At 41.0% G+C, this 20,511-nt stretch overlaps 1 protein-coding gene across 3 annotated transcripts in view; it reads right to left on the reverse strand.

The window, feature by feature from the left end:
* Positions 1 to 4,822: 4,822 nt before the first annotated feature.
* Positions 4,823 to 20,511, reverse strand: part of ccdc9 (coiled-coil domain containing 9) — a 140,322-nt gene continuing 124,633 nt past the window's right edge. For all 3 annotated transcript variants that reach the window (XM_034168658.1, XM_034168660.1, XM_034168657.1), the window contains exon 15: positions 4,823 to 8,034. In XM_034168658.1, the coding sequence (XP_034024549.1) occupies position 8,034 (1 nt within the window). In that variant the 3' untranslated portion in view covers positions 4,823 to 8,033. The remainder of the gene's footprint in view (positions 8,035 to 20,511) is intronic.

The following is a 20,511-nucleotide window of genomic DNA, read 5'->3' on the forward strand; positions in this document are numbered from 1 at the left end:
TAGTGTTCAGAATAATAGTAGTGCTATGTGACTAAAAAGATTAATCCAGGTTTTGAGTATATTTCTTATTGTTACATGGGAAACAAGGTACCAGTAGATTCAGTAGATTCTCACAAATCCAACAAGACCAAGCATTCATGATATGCACACTCTTAAGGCTATGAAATTGGGTAGAAAAGTAGAAAAGGGGGTGTTCACAATAATAGTAGCATCTTCTGTTGATGCTACAAACTCAAAACTATTATGTTCAAACTGCTTTTTTAACAATCCTGTGAATCACTAAACTAGTATTTAGTTGTATAACCACAGTTTTTCATGATTTCTTCACATCTGCGAGGCATTAATTTTGTTGGTTTGGAACAAAGATTTTGCTCATTTACTAGTGTGCTTGGGGTCATTGTCTTGTTGAAACACCCATGTCAAGGGCATGTCCTTTTCAGCATAAGGCAACATGACCTCTTCAAGTATTCTGACATATCCAAACTGATCCATCAATCAATCAATTTTTTTATATAGCGCCAAATCACAACAAACAGTTGCCCCAAGGCGCTTTATATTGTAAGGCAAGGCCATACAATAATTATGTAAAACCCTAACGGTCAAAATGACCCCCTGTGAGCAAGCACTTGGCTACAGTGGGAAGGAAAAACTCCCTTTTAACAGGAAGAAACCTCCAGCAGAACCAGGCTCAGGGAGGGGCAGTCTTCTGCTGGGACTGGTTGGGGCTGAGGGAGAGAACCAGGAAAAAGACATGCTGTGGAGGGGAGCAGAGATCGATCACTAATGATTAAATGCAGAGTGGTGCATACAGAGCAAAAAGAGAAACAGTGCATCATGGGAACCCCCCAGCAGTCTACGTCTATAGCAGCATAACTAAGGGATGGTTCAGGGTCACCTGATCCAGCCCTAACTATAAGCTTTAGCAAAAAGGAAAGTTTTGATGATCGCATACCATGATACCTGGTATGCGATATATAAGCCCAACACCATAGTAGGAGAAACATGCCCATATCATGATGCTTGCACCACCATGCTTCACTGTCTTCACTGTGGCTTGAATTCAGACTTTGGGGGCCATCTCCCAAACTGTCTGCGGCCCTTGGACCCAAAAAGAACAGTTTTATTCTCATCAGTCCACAAAATATTCCTCTTTCTCTTTAGGCCAGTTGATGTGTTCTTTGGCAAATTGTAACCTCTTCTGCACATCTTTTATTTAACAGAGGGACTTTGTGGGGGATTCTTGCAAATAAATTAGCTTCACACAGGCGTCTTCTGTCACAGCACTTACAGGTAACTCCAGACTGTCTTTGATCATCCTGGAGCTGATCAATGGGTGAACCTTTGCCATTCTGGTTATTCTTCTATCCATTTTGATGGTTGTTTTCCGTTTTCTTCCACACGTCTTTTTTTTTTTGTCCATTTTAAAGCATTGGAGATCATTGTACATGAACAGCCTATAATTTTTTGCACCTGGATATACGTTTTCCCCTCTCCAATCAACTTTTTAATCAAACTACGCTGTTCTTCTGAACAATGTCTTGAACGTCCCATTTTCCTCAGGCTTTCAAAGAGAAAAGCATGTTCAACAGGTGCTGGCTTCATCCTTAAATAGGGGACACCTGATTCACACCTGTTTGTTCAACAAAATTGATGAACTCACTGACTGAATGCCACACTACTATTATTGTGAACACCCCCTTTTCTACTTTTTTTTTTACTAACAGCCCAATTTCATAGCCTTAAGAGTGTGCATATCATGAATGCTTGGTCTTGTTGGATTTGTGAGAATCTACTGGTACCTTGTTTCCCATGTAACAATAAGAAATATACTCAAAACCTGGATTAATCTTTTTAGTCACATAGCACTACTATTCTGAACACTACTGTATATGTTTGATTTGCCATCGTCGATATGCAGAGTAGGGCCATGTGATTTCAAAATATGAGGTGGGTTTTAACTGCAAATTTACCCACAAACTTTCCAAGTTAAATTTTACTTCTTCTCTGTAAAGTAAATCAACAAATTAAATTCAGGTTAGGTAACGCAGCTCATTGTTTAGGCAATTCAAGACAGCCAAAGAGATGGCGGAGGGCTGGTTTGCACCTCTGCATCGCAGGATGTTGGTGCCTTCTTGACTGACGCGTCTGAGCGATTGCATTTCTGCCCACCTACCTTGGACAACACTACAAATGGGGCAGTAGAAATTGCAGCGTGGAAGAAGTCCAGTTCTTAGTCAGCATAGTGAAGCATCTTCTCCCTCCTGGGCATGTCATATTTAAAATTTAGAAGAATAAAAACATTACATGGGTTGTAGTGTGCCGAATTTCATGAGTCTTCTGATGTTTGGTGTGAACATTAGGTGCCTCCATTTTTCTTTTGTCATGGTTCACGCCCGTCATATAATTAAGCCAATCACCTTTCCCGTGCTGAAGAACAACAAAGTGTTGAGAGATGGGAGGGCTGCATGTCATCCCATCACAAATCCTCTTTGCTATTTTGTTACCCACAATTTTTGCTGGTGTAGTGGTCAAAACTGACCATGAATTGAAGCAGCGAGGTCCAGTGAGACTGCAACAGAAAGAGAGAGCAGGACTCCCAGACGGTGTTTATTTTCCTTAGAAAAAAGTCACGTCTCCACCTGTGCCTGAATCAACATCGGACACCAAGTCTCATGAAATTTAATCTGAAGCTGAAATAAGAACTCCAGTTGCCCTTCAGTGAATTCCTGTATGGTTAAGAACTTTCACTGACAAAAAATTCCTCAATTTATTTTGACAATTATATCCAAAAAATTAAGTTTCCCAAATGTCAGTAACACTTCATGATTTGACTTTTACATCATTTTAGAATCAAACATTTTAAATAGCTTTTCCCTGTAAGATGGAACGAGCCACCAAAGAGGAAACAAAACATAGATTGTTCAAACAATAAATAAATTCCTCTGATACATTCTCAACACAATCACAGTCAGGAGACAAGGTGAAAAATGATTCTTTATGAGAAATTAAAAAAAAAATGACAAAAGCAAATAGTCTCAGAAGTCTTCTGATGAATCTGGGACGTTGTGGAGTAACGGCAGGCGACCTGGTGTTCTTAAATACACCACATCCAGCAATGGTAAAGGCCGAAAAATCAAACATCAAACAACTTGTGATTCATGTTACAATCAGCAAAATGACTCCGACTGTAACACAGTCTGATGAAGATCAGAAAACAGATGACATCATCTACAATCAGTCTCGATGTCCGTCTTATCTCTCGCTGTCAAAGCTTTCAGAAAATAACCAGTGTGGTCTGACACACACACACACACAATTTCAATTTACAGTCTTAAAAGCCAAAATCATGACATATGAAAACCAAAGACAAAGTCCCAGTACTCATAATCCAGAGTTGAAATCTGAGAATGACTACAGCTACAGCATGGACACAAGGTTCATTAAAAAAACAAAACAAATAGGCTTAAACCACCTTAGACTGAGTACGTTTGCTGTGATGTACAAATACAATGATTATTAAAGAAGTATGATGGTGGTGGTTTGCTACCCCTCAACCCGAGAGGTGCTGTCACTCCCTGCCTGTCCGTCCGTCCATCCATTTACCCACATGACTCACCACCTTAGAAAGGTTGTTTAAAACAGATTGGATGATCAGAACATCTCCAAACTGTACAGGGACGTTCTCCACATCATCTCCCATAACTGAGACTATGACCTTGCTGTGACCTTGCCCAAGGGTTTTTTTTTTTTCTTTAATCAAATGTTGCTTTCAACCCACCCATGATTCTTAAAGAGAAGAACTTAGAACAGGGGTAGGCAACCTGTTCCAGAAAGAGTCATGAGGGTGCAGGTTTTCTTTGCAGCCACTGACTCCACCAGATGATTTCACTGATTAACTGATTCCATCTGCTCAAAGTGATATATTAATCAGTAAAATTAACTGATTCCATCTGCTCAAAGTGATATATTAATCAGTAAAATCACCTGGTGGAGTCAGTGGCTGCAAAGAAAACCTGCACCCTCATGGCTCTTTCTGGAACAGGTTGCCTACCCCTGACTTAGAAGTTTCAAATAATGATGACACCCCAGTTGCAGTGGTCTCGCCCATGTGTGTTAATCACAACTGTCCACCACATTTACAGACGCATCTGCATCCACATGATGTAAAACAAACAAACAAAAAAACAAACAAACAAACAAAAAAAACAATAAGGAGGGGGTCTTTTCTCCTCCAAACTCCAAGCAGAGGCTGTACAAAGTTTTCATGTGTCTTACTGAGGAGAGGCTTTTGTCTGGTTGTCTACTATAAAGCTCATATTGGTAGAATGTTGCCATGATGGTTGTCCTTTGGTTCTCCGTATCTCATTTAGAATAACCAGCTCAGAAGTAACTATTGACCTGATATGAATGCATTCCAACAGTACCAAAGGATCCTCCAGAGAGACATACAGCTGTGTTCAAAATTGTAGCAAAGCTCAAAATCCTTAAAATAGCTTTCATTTCCATACACACAAATGCATTGGGAACACAACACATCCTAATCCAAAAGTTGAAGAAAAATTTAGCAAATTGGTTATTAATTTACAGAAAATAAAAAAAAGGTAATATTTGGCTGTTCAAAAAATAAATAAATAAAAAAGCAGTGACTGCATTTTTACCACCGCCAACGAAGTTGGGTGGAAGTTGTGTTTTCACCTCTGTTTGTCTGTCTGTCTCGTTTGTTTATATATTTGTCTGTCTGCTTGTTCACCTTAGATTTGGAATATTTTTCAACTGATTGACTTGAAATTTGGCTAAAGCATGCAGCGTGGTGAGGTTTATAGGCCTATGTTTTTTTTTTTCTTGGAGTGGATCCAAATTTGTGAAATTTGACCGAAAGTACAACTTTACCTTAAAAACGGTCAATAGGAGAGCATAAAGGATGTAATTGTGTAATCAAACCTTATATCATGTTACTTAATTTTTATTGATGTGTTCCTTTTGGTCTTAAAGCATCAGGCATTATGTGAATTAAAAATGTTACATTTGGTCAAGTCATTTTTTTTTCTAAGTCAGCTGTGGAGTGATACCTTAAAATCTTAAAGCCTGACTTATCCTTCTTCAGCTCTGTAACTCCATGGCCATGCAATGATGTCAATGTGCATGTGACCCTTTTAATGTTCTCTGTTGCGTCTATATTGAATTTCCCACAGGAACAGTGTTTTTTTCTGGATTAATTTGTCCCTCAACAAGCTCCACTTCTTCATACAATTATCTACCTCCAAACCAATAATACAGTATGTACAATTTCCTCCATGAATTTGGTTATTTGAGAGTCCTTTTCCAACTCCATGTTGTGAAGATTTGCAGACTTTTCTGTCAAATGTAGCTGATTCATGATTGATATGTAATGTAATGTAATGAAACTCTGTTTTGTTTGTGTGTAAAAAGTTGACTGGAGAGGGGAAAACCTATAAAGAAGTGCAGAAAATGACTGACTGCTCAACTAAAATGATCTCAAATGCTTTAAAATGGCACCATAACCAAAACGTTGTGGAAGAAACCGGAAAACAGCCATTCAAATGAATCGAAGAATTGCCAGAATGGCAAAGACTCAGCCAATGATCAGCTCCAGGGTGATCAAAAAAGGTCTAAAGTTACCTGCGAGTACTGTAACAATTAGAAGACACCTATGTGAAACCAAGCTATTCGCTGTTTCGCAGTTGTGAATCTCGCCCGATCTTGTGGCCCATGACTTATGCAAGAGGTCGGTTTCAGCAGAGTTCCAGTTTAGGGCACAATGTAAACACACCTTGTGATGGACAACAAGACAACACCAGGGCACAGCAGAAAGTCATCACAGGTGCTACACCTCCTCTAGCTAACCCTCTCAACTTGGGAGAACATGTCATCATCATAATCACTCATGAACTTGCTGAATCAACGCCATCCATGACTTTGAAATGCCAGAACTCTGCTGGCACCGTGGTACATTCTGGGAAATGCAGGGGGTCACCAGGGAGATTACAGGAAACGTTAAAGCAGCGAACTGGCAAGAAGCCCCCGCAGCGTCCCACTGTTGGGGGGGGGAACGACATTTGCTGAAGAGGTTACAATTTGCTGAGGAACACATTGACTGGACTAAAGAGAAACGCTGCAACATTTTGTAGACAGATGAAAGCAAAGTTATTCTTTTTGGGTCTAGGGGCTGGAGACAGTTTGTCAGACGACCCCCAAAGACTGAACTCAAGCCACAGTACACTGTGAAGACAGTGAAGCATGGTGGAGCATCATGATATGTGGATGTTTCTCGTTCCATGGCGTCGGGCTGATTTATCACATACCAGGGATCATGGATCAGTTTCAGTACGTCAAAAACACTTGAAAAAGTTATGCTGCTTTATGCTGAGGAGGAAATTCTCTTTCAGTGGGTGACAACAATCCCAAACACACCAGCAAGCGAGCTGCATCTTGGTTTCAGAGCAACAAGATTAAGGTTATGGAGTGGCCAGCCCAATCCTGGGACCTTAATCCAATGGAAAACTTGTGGGGTGACCTCAAAAACGCTGTTTCTGAAGCAAAACCAAGAAATGCAAAGGAATTGTGGGATGTAGTCTGATCATCCTGGACTGGAATACCTGTTCACAGGTGCCAGAAGTTGGTTGACTCCATGCAGCACAGGTGTGAAGCAGCTCTCAGAAACAGCAGTTATACAACTAAGTATTACTTCAATGATTCACAGGAAAGATAAATCTATAAGCATTTTTCAGTTTATACATCAAATGCTTGAGTTTGTAAAGAAAAACACAGACACTGCTATTTTTAAACAGCCTAATGTTCCTTTTCTTCACTTTCTGTAAAGTAATAACAAATTTGATAAATTGTTCTTCATGTTTTGATTTGGAATAACAATGCGATGTAGTGTTCCCAATAAATTTGTGTGTATGCAAATAAAAGCTATTTTAAGGATTTTGAGCTTTACTCCCTTTTTAAAGACACTATTATTTTGAACACAACTGTACGTCAGGTGCTGTGATCGAAACAACACGTTTGTCATTTCATCCGTTACTGGAGGACACACTGGTGAACAACTGTGCACGGTTCCTCTTCCTGACTGCAGTGGGTGTGGGTTGATTAGCTGCAGAAATTAAGATAATCAACACTGACACACAACCCTCCTGAGTGTGCAGACATCTGTCATGTCATGTTGTTAGAGAGCTGGAGAGGAGCAGGTTGATGGGTCATCCATCAGAAACAAAATATCAAGCTTGCACATTCTTAAAAAGGTTTAAAAAAGAAGATGTAAATGACAGAACAGAACTTGACGTGGTTTCACAACGTGTGACTAAAGGCGCTACAGAATACGCTCATTTTTTTTAAACCGTACTATATTCACACTGTAAAAATTGCACTTTTGAGAGGATCCAGTGGGTCTTGGGCCAGAATGAGATGCAGATAATTTGATTACTTGACTTGAAGTTTTTCCATCACCTGCGTGGCTTCACACAGCTCAGCCGTGGGCTGGCAGAGTGTTGCTGCCATGCTTGGCAGGTAGTTTCTCTGTGGAAGGTTTCTAGCTTTATTGCAGAGCAAGTTCTGAGCATGTGGTTTGCTCTGAGAGGCTGAGTGGCTTCGATGCTGTGCAAAACTCTATTCTGTGTGCATTTCAATAAGCACTAATTATTGTGCGGATGAAGACACGCCCAGGTCAACATAATCACCCACTGGGAGAACACGTGAAAGTTTTCTGGTAGTTCTGACAAATAAACTGATGGGAATCTTTGCTGCGATGAGTTCATCTGAATTAGACTGAGACAAACATCATCGTAACACACAGAACATGAAGCTGAAAGAGACCAAGGCTGTGGGCAAAAACACAGTCCCTCCGCCTGCTTCCCACAATCCTCTAATGTTTTTTTTCAGAGCTGTGCCGTGTGCGTGTCACCACAATGACACCAGGACAAGCAATGAGGTCGTCTGTGTCAGTTCCTCGTCCTCCACTGTTCTTCGTCCTTCTGTCCATCTTGCACGGTTGCTGCTGGCTGCAGCTTCAGTCTGTTGAAACAAACAGTAAAGATTTTGGAGGGTTACATCTTTCCCGAGGACATTCCTTTCTCATCCTGCTTCTAATCAAAAACGTCTCACAGTACTTAAGTGTGCACATCTTTAGAGCTCCAGCTTCCAAGACAGAATCCTTCCTCTAACTTCAACAGCATTACTGCTATTATTATGATTATTGTATTTTCCTGAATATGCCCCCCCTCCCCCCGGCTCCTTTGAATTATATACTGAAAACTCATGTGTTCATTATTAATAATAACTAGTGTGTTGCCCGTGGGGATCCATGGGCTCTAGATTGGGTAGTGTTTACAAAATAAGTAGCTGACATTTTCCAAGGGCGATAATCAATTACGCAAAGTTTCTATAATGAGTTGGAATGCCGTGTGAGTCCAGAATGTTTTAGAATTTTAGACTTCAACAGCTTTTAAGAAGAACTCAACCCTTTTATTTCCTGTTAATTACATATTTTTAATGGTAATTGACTGTCTTAATGTGTTTGTAAATTGTTTAGGTTCTTGTTATCATACGAGGTCTATTAGAAAAGTATCCGACCTTATTATTTTTTTTTCAAAAAACATATGGATTTGAATCACGTGTGATTACATCAGACATGCTTGAACCCTCGTGGGCATGCAAGAGTTTTTTCATGCCTGTCGGTTACGTCATTCGCCTGTGGGCAGTCTGAGTGAGGAGTCGCCCACCCTCTCGTCGATTTTTTCATTGTTTAGGAATGGCTCAGAGACTGCTGCTTTGTTTGATAAAATTTTTTTCAAAACTGTAAGGCACAACTGAGTGGACACCATTCGATAAATTCAGCTGGTTTTCGGTAAAAATTTTAACGGCTGATGAGAGATTTTGGTCTGGTAGTGTCGCTTTAAGGACGGCCCACGGTGCCTGACGGCGATCTGCGCTTCGAGGCGGCAGCGTCTCGCCGTTTCAAGTTGAAAACGTCCACATTTCAGGCTCTGTTGACCCAGGAAGTCGTCAGAGAACAGAGAACTTTCAGAAGAAGTCGGCATGAGGAGTTTATTCGGACATTCCATTGTTAACGGACATTTTGTAATGAAAGAACGTGCAGGCAGAGTCGCATGTCGGGCTGGACCCGACCGCGGGGGGTCGCGACAGGAAAAACACCTCCGTTGGAAACCTTAACGGGCAAGTTGGAATATGCCCAAGCTGTTAAACAATTTCTCAGTTACTCACTTGCTGAAAGCCATCAAAAGCCGCCTGAATTTTACAAATGGTTTTCAACGCGGAGGTGTTTTTCCTGTCGCGGCGCACACAGATTTGCCGAGTCGTCACGGAAACGACTCATTACATTACAAAATGTCCTTAAACAGTGGAATGTCCGCATAAAGTCCTCATGCCGGCCTCTTCTGAATCTTCTCTGTTCTCTCACGACGTCCTGGGTGAATTAAGCCTTAAATTAGGATGTTTTCAGGTCGAAACAGGCCGACGATGGTGCCTGGAAGCGCTGCACGACGTCCCGCTGCGTGGGAAGTCCTTACACCGACAGAAACACCCCATAATCTCTCATCAGCCGTTAAACTTTTCACCGAAAACCAGCTTAATTTCTCGAATAGTGTCCACTCGGATATTCCTCACAGGTCCAGAAAAAATTTTGATAAAGCAACGCGCGCCGTCTCGAGCAGCGTGTGAAACAAAGGAATTCAGCCGAGAGGGCGGGACCACATCTCACTCGAGGCCTGCCCACAGGGAAATGACATCACAGACACACGTGAAAAAACTCACGCATGCGCACGAGGGTTCAAGCATGATTGGTGTAATCGCACGTCATTCAAATCCATATAGTTAAAAAAAAAAAAGGGTTGGTTTATTATCTAATAGACCTTGTATACACACTATTATTATTATCATCATCATTATTATAACTATTATTATCAGTATTACTATAATAATAATAATAATAATTATTATTATTATTATATTTTTACTTCTATTTTGTCATTTGATTTTTAAAAGGACCACAATGGAAATAAGTGTTTTCACTTTCTTGTGTCATCCATGTATTTTTTATTTACAATTACATTATGTACTTACATTGAACTTACAACATAAAATCACACATGCACATGCACTCATGCTTTTAATATACAGATGACTTACTGGTGTGTGAGTCCAGAATGTAAATATCAATGTCCACTGTTCAGTGTTGTTAGTTAATATATGTAGCTTCTCTAAAAATATTAATCCTATCATTGTTCAGTTTTGGCACCGTTCATCTAAAGGGCAAATGTCAGCTCTTCACAGCTTGTGCATGATCAAAATGACATGCATGCATGCACAGCTTTTTGTCTTTCTGCAATGTTTGTAAGCAGGTGCTTGTAATTTGACAAAGAGATGGTGGCAGAACACATTAAAAGCACTACACACTGCATTCATGGTACCAACATGACACTTAAGTCACTCATGGTAATAGCAACATAAAACTTTACTAAACTGACTAAATCAATTGAACTACAAAATCACAATAAATCAATAAATCAACAGCAAGAACACTGTTAAACTAACATAAACCACAATAATATTTAAATCCTCGAAACCCCGAACTCCCATGGTGCATTGCAGCACAATGCCCATTGTTTACTGGTTAGCTAAAATCACAAATTTCTCAGAATAAATATTTGTCCTATCAACTTTCTGTCTTCACATCGTTCATCCTTGATCCAAAATACATAAGCAAAAAGTAGAAAGCTACTAGGTGTGACATCTGGACAGTGGAAGGAAGACAAGGAGACTGGGTGGTGGAATGAAGATGTTCAGAAAATGTTCAGAAAAGCATAACTACAAAGAGGTTGGCAAAAAAAGAATTGGGATAGTCAGAGAGATGAAGAAAGTGAATACAAGTACAAGGAAATGCAGCCTAAGGCAAAAAGAGAAGTGGCAAAAGCTAAGGAAAAGGCATATAGCGAGCTGGACAAGAAGATGAATAGTAAGGAAGGAGAAAAGGACTTTTACCAATTGGCCAGACAAAGGGACCAAGCTGGAAAGGATCTTCAGCAGGTTAGGGTGGCAAAGGGTACAGATGGCAATGTGCTGACAAGTGAGGAGTGTGTGTTGAGAAGGTGGAGGGAATTTACTAAGGAGGTGATGAAAGAAGAAAATGAGAGCGAGAAAAGGCTGGATGATGTGGAAAGAGTAAATCAGGACGTGTAAGAGATTAGTAAGGATGAAGTGAGGGCAGCTATGAAGAGGATGAAGAGTGGAAAGGCAGCTGGTCCAGATGTCATTCCAATGGAGGCATGGAAATGTCTAGGAAAGATGGCAGTTGAGTTTCTAAGCAGATTGTTGAATAAAATCTTGGAAAGTGAAAGGATGCCTGAGAAGTGGAGACAAAGTGTGCTGGTTCATATATTTAACAAGGGTGATGTGCAGAGCTGCAGTAGAGCTGATCAGCCACAGCATAAAGTTATGGGAAAGAGTAGTAGAAGATAGGCTTAGAAAACAGGTGAAGATCTGTGAGCAGCAATATGGTTTCATGCCAAGAAAGAGCACTACAGATGCAATGTTTGCTGAGTACTGATAGAGACGTATAGAGAAGGTCAGAAGGAGTTACACTGCATGTTTCTGGATTGAGAGAAAGCTTATGACAGGGTGCCAAGAGAAGAGTTGTTGGCATTGTATGAGTAAGTCTAGAGTGGCAGAGTCGTATGTGAGGGTAGTGCAGGACAAGGATAGTGTGACAGTGGTGAGTTGTGCAGTAGGAATGACAAACACATTCAAGGTGGAGGTGGGATTAGACCAAGGATCAGCTCTGAGTCCTTTCTTGTTTGCAATGGTGATGGACAGGTTGACGGATGAACTCAGGCAGGAGTCTCCATGGACTATGATGTTTGCAGATAACATTGTGATCTGTAGTGACAGTAGAGAGTAAGTTGAGTCTAGCCTGGAGAGATGGAGATATGCTGTGGAGAGAAGGGGAATAAAAGTCAGTAGAAACAAGACTAAGTACATGTGTGTGAATGAGAGGGAGCCCAGCGGAACAGTGCAGTTACAAGGAGTAGAGGTGGTGAAAGTAGATGAGTTTAAATATTTGGGGTCAACTGTTCAAAGTAGTGGAAAGTGTGGTAGAGAGGTGAAGAAGAGAGTGCAGACAGAGTGGAGTGGGTGGAGAATGATGACAGGAGTGATTTGTAACCAAAAAATATCTGCAAGAGTGAAGGGGAAAGTTTACAAGACAGTAGTGAGACCAGCTATGCTGTACAGCTTAGAGACGGTGGCACTAACAAAAAGACAGGAGGCAGAGCTGAAGATATTGCGATTCTCCTTGGGAGAGACGAGGATGGACAGGATTAGGAATGAACATATCACAGGGACAGCTCAGGTGGGATGGTTTGGAGACAAAGTCAGAGAAGTGAAATTGAGATGGTATGGACATGTACAGAGGCGCAACCCAGGGTATATAGGGAGAAGGATGCTGAGGATGGAGCCACCAGGCAGGAGGAGAAGGGAAAAGACAAAGAAGAGGTTTATGGATGTGCTGAGGGAGGACATGCAGGTGATTGGTGTGACAGAGGAAGATTCAGAGGACATGGTGAGATGGAAATGATTGATCTGCTGTGGCGACCCCTAATGGGAACAGCCGAAAGAAAAAGAAGCAGAAGAAGACAGACATTCCGCACCGTGGAAAATTCTACAGTTAGCCAGGCCCCTGTAGTCGGTGTGGACCAAGGTAGCTTAGCCGCCGTTAGTTCCCCCCTGGCAGATCCCGAGCAGCCGGGAAAGCAGGCTGACTGGGTGACTGTGAGGAGGAAGCATAGCCCTAAACAGAAGCCCCGTGTACACCGCCAACCCGTTCACATCTCTAACCGTTTTTCCCCGCTCGACGACACACCCGCCGAGGATCAAACTCTGGTTATTGGCGACTCTGTTTCGAGAAATGTGAAGTTAGCGACACCAGCAACCATAGTCAATTGTCTTCCGGGGGCCAGAGCAGGCGACATTGAAGGAAATTTGAAACTGCTGGCTAAGGCTAAGCGTAAATTTGGTAAGATTGTAATTCACGTCGGCAGTAAAGACACTCGGTTACGCCAATCGGAGGTCACTAAAATTAACATTAAATCGGTGTGTAACTTTGCAAAAACAATGTCGGACTCTGTAGTTTTCTCTGGGCCCCTCCCCAATCAGACCGGGAGTGACATGTTTAGCCGCATGTTCTCCTTGAATTGCTGGCTGTCTGAGTGGTGTCCAAAAAATGAGGTGGGCTTCATAGATAATTGGCAAAGCTTCTGGGGAAAACCTGGTCTTGTTAGGAGAGACGGCATCCATCCCACTTTGGATGGAGCAGCTCTCATTTCTAGAAATCTGGCCAATTTTCTTAAATCCTCCAAACCGTGACTATCCAGGGTTGGGACCAGGAAGCAGAGTTGTAGTCTTACACACCTCTCTGCAGCTTCTCTCCCCCTGCCATCCCCTCATTACCCCATCCCCGTAGAGACGGTGCCTGCTCCCAGACTACCAATAACCACCAAAAATCTATTTAAGCATAAAAATTCAAAAAGAAAAAATAATATAGCACCTTCAACTGCACCACAGACTAAAACAGTTAAATGTGGTCTATTAAACATTAGGTCTCTCTCTTCTAAGTCCCTGTTGGTAAATGATATAATAATTGATCAACATATTGATTTATTCTGCCTAACAGAAACCTGGTTACAGCAGGATGAATATGTTAGTTTAAATGAGTCAACACCCCCGAGTCACACTAACTGTCAGAATGCTCGTAGCACGGGCAGGGGCGGAGGATTAGCAGCAATCTTCCATTCCAGCTTATTAATTAATCAAAAACCCAGACAGAGCTTTAATTCATTTGAAAGCTTGTCTCTTAGTCTTGTCCATCCAAATTGGAAGTCCCAAAAACCAGTTTTATTTGTTATTATCTATCGTCCACCTGGTCGTTACTGTGAGTTTCTCTGTGAATTTTCAGACCTTTTGTCTGACTTAGTGCTTAGCTCACATAAAATAATTATAGTGGGCGATTTTAACATCCACACAGATGCTGAGAATGACAGCCTCAACACTGCATTTAATCTATTATTAGACTCTATTGGCTTTGCTCAAAAAGTAAATGAGTCCACCCACCACTTTAATCATATCTTAGATCTTGTTCTGACTTATGGTATGGAAATAGAAGACTTAACAGTATTCCCTGAAAACTCCCTTCTGTCTGATCATTTCTTAATAACATTTACATTTACTCTGATGGACTACCCAGCAGTAGGGAATAAGTTTCATTACACTAGAAGTCTTTCAGAAAGCGCTGTAACTAGGTTTAAGGATATGATTCCTTCTTTATGTTCTCTAATGCCATATAACAACACAGTGCAGAGTAGCTACCTAAACTCTGTAAGGGAGATAGAGTATCTCGTCAATAGTTTTACATCCTCATTGAAGACAACTTTGGATGCTGTAGCTCCTCTGAAAAAGAGAGCTTTAAATCAGAAGTGTCTGACTCCGTGGTATAACTCACAAACTCGTAGCTTAAAGCAGATAACCCGTAAGTTGGAGAGGAAATGGCGTCTCACTAATTTAGAAGATCTTCACTTAGCCTGGAAAAAGAGTCTGTTGCTCTATAAAAAGCCCTCCGTAAAGCTAGGACATCTTTCTACTCATCACTAATTGAAGAAAATAAGAACAACCCCAGGTTTCTTTTCAGCACTGTAGCCAGGCTGACAAAGAGTCAGAGCTCTATTGAGCTGAGTATTCCATTAACTTTAACTAGTAATGACTTCATGACTTTCTTTGCTAACAAAATTTTAACTATTAGAGAAAAAATTACTCATAACCATCCCAAAGACGTATCGTTATCTTTGGCTGCTTTCAGTGATGCCGGTATTTGGTTAGACTCTTTCTCTCCGATTGTTCTGTCTGAGTTATTTTCATTAGTTACTTCATCCAAACCATCAACATGTTTATTAGACCCCATTCCTACCAGGCTGCTCAAGGAAGCCCTACCATTATTTAATGCTTCGATCTTAAATATGATCAATCTATCTTTGTTAGTTGGCTATGTACCACAGGCTTTTAAGGTGGCAGTAATTAAACCATTACTTAAAAAGCCATCACTTGACCCAGCTATCTTAGCTAATTATAGGCCAATCTCCAACCTTCCTTTTCTCTCAAAAATTCTTGACAGGGTAGTTGTAAAACAGCTAACTGGTCATCTGCAGAGGAATGGTCTATTTGAAGAGTTTCAGTCAGGTTTTAGAATTTATCATAGTACAGAAACAGCATTAGTGAAGGTTACAAATGATCTTCTTATGGCCTCGGACAGTGGACTCATCTCTGTGTTTGTTCTGTTAGACCTCAGTGCTGCTTTTGATACTGTTGACCAAAAAATTTTATTACAGAGATTAGAGCATGCCATAGGTATTAAAGGCACTGCGCTGCGGTGGTTTGAATCATATTTGTCTAATAGATTACAATTTGTTCATGTAAATGGGGAATCTTCTTCACAGACTAAAGTTAATTATGGAGTTCCACAAGGTTCTGTGCTAGGACCAATTTTATTCACTTTATATATGCTTCCCTTAGGCAGTATTATTAGACGGTATTGCTTAAATTTTCATTGTTACGCAGATGATACCCAGCTTTATCTATCCATGAAGCCAGAGGACACACACCAATTAGCTAAACTGCAGGATTGTCTTACAGACATAAAGACATGGATGACCTCTAATTTCCTGCTTTTAAACTCAGATAAAACTGAAGTTATTGTACTTGGCCCCACAAATCTTAGAAACATGGTGTCTAACCAGATCCTTACTCTGGATGGCATTACCCTGACCTCTAGTAATACTGTGAGAAATCTTGGAGTCATTTTTGATCAGGATATGTCATTCAAAGCGCATATTAAACAAATATGTAGGACTGCTTTTTTGCATTTACGCAATATCTCTAAAATCAGAAAGGTCTTGTCTCAGAGTGATGCTGAAAAACTAATTCATGCATTTATTTCCTCTAGGCTGGACTATTGTAATTCATTATTATCAGGTTGTCCTAAAAGTTCCCTAAAAAGCCTTCAGTTAATTCAAAATGCTGCAGCTAGAGTACTGACGGGGACTAGAAGGAGAGAGCATATCTCACCCATATTGGCCTCTCTTCATTGGCTTCCTGTTAATTCTAGAATAGAATTTAAAATTCTTCTTCTTACTTATAAGGTTTTGAATAATCAGGTCCCATCTTATCTTAGGGACCTCGTAGTACCATATCACCCCAATAGAGCGCTTCGCTCTCAGACTGCAGGCTTACTTGTAGTTCCTAGGGTTTGTAAGAGTAGAATGGGAGGCAGAGCCTTCAGCTTTCAGGCTCCTCTCCTGTGGAACCAGCTCCCAATTCAGATCAGGGAGACAGACACCCTCTCTACTTTTAAGATTAGGCTTAAAACTTTCCTTTTTGCTAAAGCTTATAGTTAGGGCTGGATCAGGTGACCCTGAACCATCCCTTAGTTATGCTGCTATAGACGTAGACTGCTGGGGGGTTCCCATGATGCACTGTTTCTTTCTCTTTTTGCTCTGTATGCACCACTCTGCATTTAATCATTAGTGATCGATCTCTGCTCCCCTCCACAGCATGTCTTTTTCCTGGTTCTCTCCCTCAGCCCCAACCAGTCCCAGCAGAAGACTGCCCCTCCCTGAGCCTGGTTCTGCTGGAGGTTTCTTCCTGTTAAAAGGGAGTTTTTCCTTCCCACTGTAGCCAAGTGCTTGCTCACAGGGGGTCGTTTTGACCGTTGGGGTTTTACATAATTATTGTATGGCCTTGCCTTACAATATAAAGCGCCTTGGGGCAACTGTTTGTTGTGATTTGGCGCTATATTAAAAAAATTGATTGATTGATTGATTGATTCTAAATTTTGTTTGTACAACAGCATTTAGAACCTTTTCTATGCACAGAGTGAAAAATGAGGGTCCAGGTGTTACAGCTTACACCAATACAGCATCTTTCAGTGTTAAAAACTAACAATATTCTTCCTCTGCCCTTTTCAAGAATCATCACAAAATCTGAGTCCAAATGAGCTTGGAAACTGTTAGAAAATCTTGTGACAATACAGTAGTGTTCAGAATAATAGTAGTGCTATGTGACTAAAAAGATTAATCCAGGTTTTGAGTATATTTCTTATTGTTACATGGGAAACAAGGTACCAGTAGATTCTCACAAATCCAACAAGACCAAGCATTCATGATATGCACACTCTTAAGGCTATGAAATTGGGCTATTAATAAAAAAAAAGTAGAAAAGGGGGTGTTCAGTAGCATCTGCTGTTGATGCTACAAACTCAAAACTATTATGTTCAAACTGCTTTTTTAGCAATCCTGTGAATCACTAAACTAGTATTTAGTTGTATAAGCACAGTTTTTCATGATTTCTTCACATCAGCGAGGCATTAATTTTGTTGGTTTGGAACCAAGATTTTGCTCATTTACTAGTGTGCTTGAGGTCATTGTCTTGTTGAAACACCCATTTCAAGGGCATGTATGATGAAGAGGTTCCGCATAAGGCAACATGACCTCTTCAAGTATTCTGACATATCCAAACTGATCCATGATACCTGGTATGCGATATATAGGCCCAACACCATAGTAGGAGAAACATGCCCATATCATGATGCTTACACCACCATGCTTCACTGTCTTCACTGTGAATTGTGGCTTGAATTCAGAGTTTGGGGGTTGTCTCACAAACTGTCTGCAGCCCTTGGACCCAAAAAGAACAATTTTACTCTCATCAGTCCACAAAATATTCCCCCATTTCTCTTTAGGCCAGTTGATGTGTTCTTTGGCAAATTGTAACCTCTTCTACACGTCTTTTATTTAACAGAGGGACTTTGCGGGGGATTCTTGCAAATAAATTAGCTTCACACAGGCGTCTTCTGTCACAGCACTTACAGGTAACTCCAGACTGTCTTTGATCATCCTGGAGTTGCTCAATGGGTGAGCCTTTGCCATTCTGGTTATTCTTCTATCCATTTTGATGGTTGATTTCCGTTTTCTTCCACACATCTGTTTTTTTTGTCCATTTTAAAGCATTGGAGATCATTGTAGATGATGTAGTTGGTTAGACTCTTTCTCTCCGATTGTTCTGTCTGAGTTATTTTCATTAGTTACTTCCTCCAAACCATCAACATGTCTATTAGACTCCATTACTTCCAAGCTGCTCAAGGAAGCCCTACCATTAATTAATGCTTCGATCTTAAATATGATCAATCTATCTTTATTAGTTGGCTATGTACCACAGGCTTTTAAGGTGGCAGTAATTAAACCATTACTTAAAAAGCCATCACTTGACCCAGCTATCTTAGCTAATTATATGCCAATCTCCAACCTTCCTTTTCACTCAAAAATTCTTGAAAGGGTAGTTGTACTTTCTTTTGTGTAGTTTTTGTGACGTTATTGTTTAATTTGACTTCGTTGGAGCAGCTGAACGTTTTCACACAGCGCAGAAGCCGGTTTGTGAGCGCTGAGGCTGCTGCTGCGTCCATGTACATCGGGAATTACAGGGCAAACTCAGCCTGCTTGCTTGAATTTTTTTGATCTGTGTGTGTGTGTGTGTAGGGGGGGGAGAGGTCCAATGGGTTCAGGCACTTTACATAGGCCAGAATTAATCTTTTGTGTGGATATAATTAATTATTTTGCCACAAGCAACTGTTGAATTTGAAACAACAAAAAAGTTGTGTAATTTCCGACGGTACTTGAATGCAGCATCAGCGGCAGCAGGAGTTCCTGTGTGCGCTTTTTATTTTTATTAAATATAACAATCTGAGTGTAGGAATGACAATCCAGTCCTTCTGTACATGTGGCAACAGGTAGATGAATCAAAATGATGATATAAAGAGCTGTTCTGGAAGACAGAATTCACGTTGTGGATCAGTGATCAGTTGGTGGAATAACCGCACATGTGAGTCAATGCACACGTACTGATTAATTTAGTGTTCTGATATATTCAAACATCTTTACACTTATATTTATATTTATTCTCCCTTTTGACAGTTTTCTGTTATAAATAAATATATATGGCTTAGAACATAATACAGTGATACAGCAGTGACCATGGCGCACTTTTTTTCTTTTTTTTTTCTTAAATTGGAGGAAGAGGGAGCGCGCAGCGTGTCAACAGACAGTGTGGATTCTGATAATGAAGGACATGATCCCTCTTTTGTTCTGGACGAGGAACCAGAGCAGGTGGTCCACCAACGTGTGAACAGATCTCGACAGATTCTGTTTGCAGTTTCTCCAGGACTCAGGCGCTATGAGCTCCATCCCAGCGCCGAGTCCTGGAACGCAGAGACGCAGACATACACTGCTCCAGCTGTGGCTCCAGGTGCGTTATTTCCTCTTTCGTCCCTTTTGCGCTCTTGCTTCGCAGACTGTTCGGTGATAAAAGCTCTTTCGTCCACCTTTTCTCAATGAATTGTGACTTTTTAACTTTTTCCCTTCGTTCAGGAATCGTTGTGTGCCGTGTGACGTTCTTGGCATTTTTTTCCACACAAAGTTAAACAATACTGATTAAGGTGTAGGTGTCTGTGTCTGTGTGTGTGAGAGGGAGACAGAGAGGTTGTTCAACTGACCAACTTATTTTTATGAACTGCAGTGAGAAAGTATCAGATACTGCATGCAGCCATGTTCAATAAAAATATTAATATAGGCTACTTTGTGTGTTCAGCTACATGTGTGTATGTGTGTAAGTGGTCTGTAAGACTGTTTATTTTTTTCATGATCTGTGTGAACTTAGGGATTCATGCAAACATCCAGTGATGGCAAACGGGGAAATAATATGTCAGCGTTGTTTACTGTATTCTTCTCAAAAGCACCGCGTTCAGTACGAGCAAAGTTTTCCAACTAACTTTATATCACCAAACCAAATGAAGAGCAAACAAACGGTTAAATAAATAAATAACCCGACTGGAGGCTGTGACCACCGTGGCAGGAGCCATTTTCAGCTCTGTCTTATTAAAAGCACCGCGTATGACACGAAACAAGTTCACCGAATAACATTAAATATCAGACAAACCGAAAAAGAGGCGAGCTGAAGCAAACTTAAGCTGGGCAAGAGTACTGACAGAGCAACATGAGGCAGAGCGGGCGCTGTGAAGACAGTCAGTTAGCCAATGAGAATTTTCCTTCAGCACGAGCACAGATATTGATGAGTTTTATTCGGATCATGCTCGTGCTCGTCAAAAATGCTTTATCCGTACTGGATACTTGTCTCCTCACCAGACAAAAAAATTAAGTTTTTCCCTCCGCCACAGGTGGTTTGGGCATCTGGTGAGGAGGTCCCTGGGCCGTTTACCTAGGTAGGCCTTCCAGATACATCCAACTGGGAGGAGGCCCCAGGGGAAGACCCAGGACATACTGAAGAGATTACATTTCCTAGACAGTTTAAGAACGCCACAGTTAGAGGACTTAGCTGAGGTTAGGGTAGTGTGGGATGAGCTGTTTGGTCTGCTGCCACCGT

Source organism: Thalassophryne amazonica, chromosome 4, assembly GCF_902500255.1.
Source record: "Thalassophryne amazonica chromosome 4, fThaAma1.1, whole genome shotgun sequence".
Taxonomy (NCBI): Eukaryota; Metazoa; Chordata; class Actinopteri; order Batrachoidiformes; family Batrachoididae; genus Thalassophryne; species Thalassophryne amazonica.